Source organism: Gadus macrocephalus, chromosome 7 (assembly GCF_031168955.1).
Source record: "Gadus macrocephalus chromosome 7, ASM3116895v1".
NCBI lineage: Eukaryota > Metazoa > Chordata > Actinopteri > Gadiformes > Gadidae > Gadus > Gadus macrocephalus.
Window position 1 is genome coordinate 5,389,175 of NC_082388.1, and position 2,536 is coordinate 5,391,710.

At 40.5% G+C, this 2,536-nt stretch overlaps 1 protein-coding gene across 1 annotated transcript; it reads right to left on the reverse strand.

Moving 5' to 3' along the window:
• Positions 1-835: 835 nt before the first annotated feature.
• Positions 836-1,864, reverse strand: LOC132461159 (zinc finger BED domain-containing protein 4-like). The gene has a single exon (XM_060056205.1). It carries the CDS (start codon positions 1,808-1,810, stop codon positions 836-838), a length of 975 nt encoding a protein of 324 aa, XP_059912188.1. The 5' UTR covers positions 1,811-1,864.
• Between the last annotated feature and the right edge of the window lie 672 nt (positions 1,865-2,536).

Below are 2,536 nucleotides of genomic sequence, written 5' to 3' on the forward strand. Positions count from 1 at the left end.
AAGTAGCATTTTTAGGATGGTGATGCTGGGAATTATGCATGATATTGATGAGTCTGATCTGCTAATTTCCCGTGTTATCTGTTCAAGCGGGCTCAGTGTTTCAATCAAATTGCCCACAAGAGTCCACTGATCTGCTGTGTATCAATCTGCTGTGTATGCTGTGTATCAATCTTTCAATGTTCCCCTGCATATACGGTAAGTGCCCGCTTCTGCTCAAGCATGCTCTCCATCATGTGAAGAGTGGCGTTCCAGCGTGTTGGCTGGATTATTCTGTGTTCGGGGAGGTCCAAATCTTTTTGAATGGCCTTCAAACGCTGTTTGGCCAGTATCGAATGGTTGAAATGGGTAGCAGAAGACTTTAATTTTGCAACGATGTCCATCACTGCTCGCTGGCTGTTTATTAGGGCTGGGTATTGTCAAGAATCTCACAATTCGATTTCGATTCATTAGGTCACGATTCTATATCGATTCGATATTGATTGAAATGCTTCGATATCGATTCAGTATCAAGTAGAAATACACAAGAAGGAGTAAAATATATATATTTTTAAACAATTATTTATTTAATTTCATGCCTTAAATGGAAGGCCAAGTTCTTGCTGAATTGTTTTCAAACGGTCCTTGGCCAGGACAGAATGATGAAAATGTGTGACACAATGCTGTTTATTAGGGCTGGGTATTGTCAAGAATCTCACAATTCGATTTCGATTCATTAGGTCACGATTCTATATCGATTCGATATTGATTGAAATGCTTCGATATCGATTCAGTATCAAGTAGAAATACACAAGAAGGAGTAAAATATATATATTTTTAAACAATTATTTATTTAATTTCATGCCTTAAATGGAAGGCCAAGTTCTTGCTGAATTGTTTTCAAACGGTCCTTGGCCAGGACAGAATGATGAAAATGTGTGACACAATGCTTCACTGTAGCAATTGTGTCAATCACTGCTCTCTGACAGGACAGGCCATCATTTACAACAAGCTGCAACTGGTGAGCAGTGCAGCTGAGGTCTGGCACTTCAGCAAGCCTCATGCCTTTCATCATATTGGCACCACTGTCACGAAGGACAAGGGCTATGCGCTCTTTGTCAATGTGCCATTCCTCAATCATTTCAAGGAATTTATCCTTGATGTACTGCCCTGTATGGGATCCTTCCATGACCGTCGTGTCCAAAACAACTTGCTTCCTCTCCCACTCATTGGTAATGAAGTGCCATGTCAGGCTCATTAGGGACTCTGTTGTTCCAGACCAGCAGTCTGTGGTAAACGCCAATGGGAACCCAGCATTCTCTGGTTGGATAAGGGTTTTTATCTTTTGCACAACCTTTGCATGGATTGCAGGTATCTTTTCAGTGCGGTAAAACTTCTCGCTTTTAAGTGCATATCTTGGATTAAGAGCAGCCACAAGGCGCTGAAAACCAACATCAGAGACAACGGAAAATGGCTGGTTGTCAGTAATTATCATTTCTGCAATAAGTTTATCTATTTGCTTAGACTTCTCATCTGAATTGGCCCACTGTTTTTGTCGCTGAAACAGGTCTGCCACTGTAGGCTGGTGTGATGGTGCTTTCTGAGATTCCATTTCGCGCTGCTCCTTCTTTGCCGCTTCATATAATTCTTTATGGTGACTTCTGAGATGGGACCATAGATTAGATGTATTGGCCGTTTTAGCCACTGTAGCGCCAGTGCTGACCGAGACTTTGCATGCATTGCAAACTGCTTTACCTACACCACCTGACTGGCTGTAGTAGTCCCACACTGCACTTTTGGCTCGTGTCTTTCCTGTTGGCACATCCATCTGCATTGGAGGAAAATAATGTGACACAAGTTAAATTGGGTAGCATAAGCAGTTGCAATCTAATACATACATATTTAGAAAATAAATATTTGATACAAACTAAATCTATTTTCAGACATTGTAAAAAAACAAACAAATAATAATTGTACATATGAATTGTAAATAATTTATAGTATGTCTCTATATAAAAATAGTCTAAATCATATAGATAAGCCTGTATATTTCTGTAAATATACGGCACTAGTAGTTTAGTTAAAGTAAAAAAAAAAAATGCAAACTACAGCACGTATAACCACCTCCTGATTCAAGACTTTATTTTACGTCTAGTGGCTGTGCTGGGCTGCTTGTCTGCCTCTGGGTGGCGAGGTGAAACGAAAGCATTTAGGTATAATGTTTTCACGTCACAAATAAAGGCGAATTACAAAGAAGTATTTGGATCATTGTACCTAGCGCACATCAAATGCCAGCACTTTGAGATCACACCAGGCGTGATTAAATGGTCAAAGGGCCTGGGAACGCACAATAAAGAAACTAATAGACTGAACGTACAATGTGCCTTTAGGGCCTGAGTCGCGTAGCGTAGTGTTCATGAAGTTGTTTACCTAACACCAAGTTAGTTAGCGCAAGCCAAAATTAGCTACCAGAGATGCTGTCGTATCTCTGTAGCTACTTGCTGCTAGCTACTGCTAGCCTGTCAGTCTACCCGTAACAAGATGTTACACCAGTTTGAAA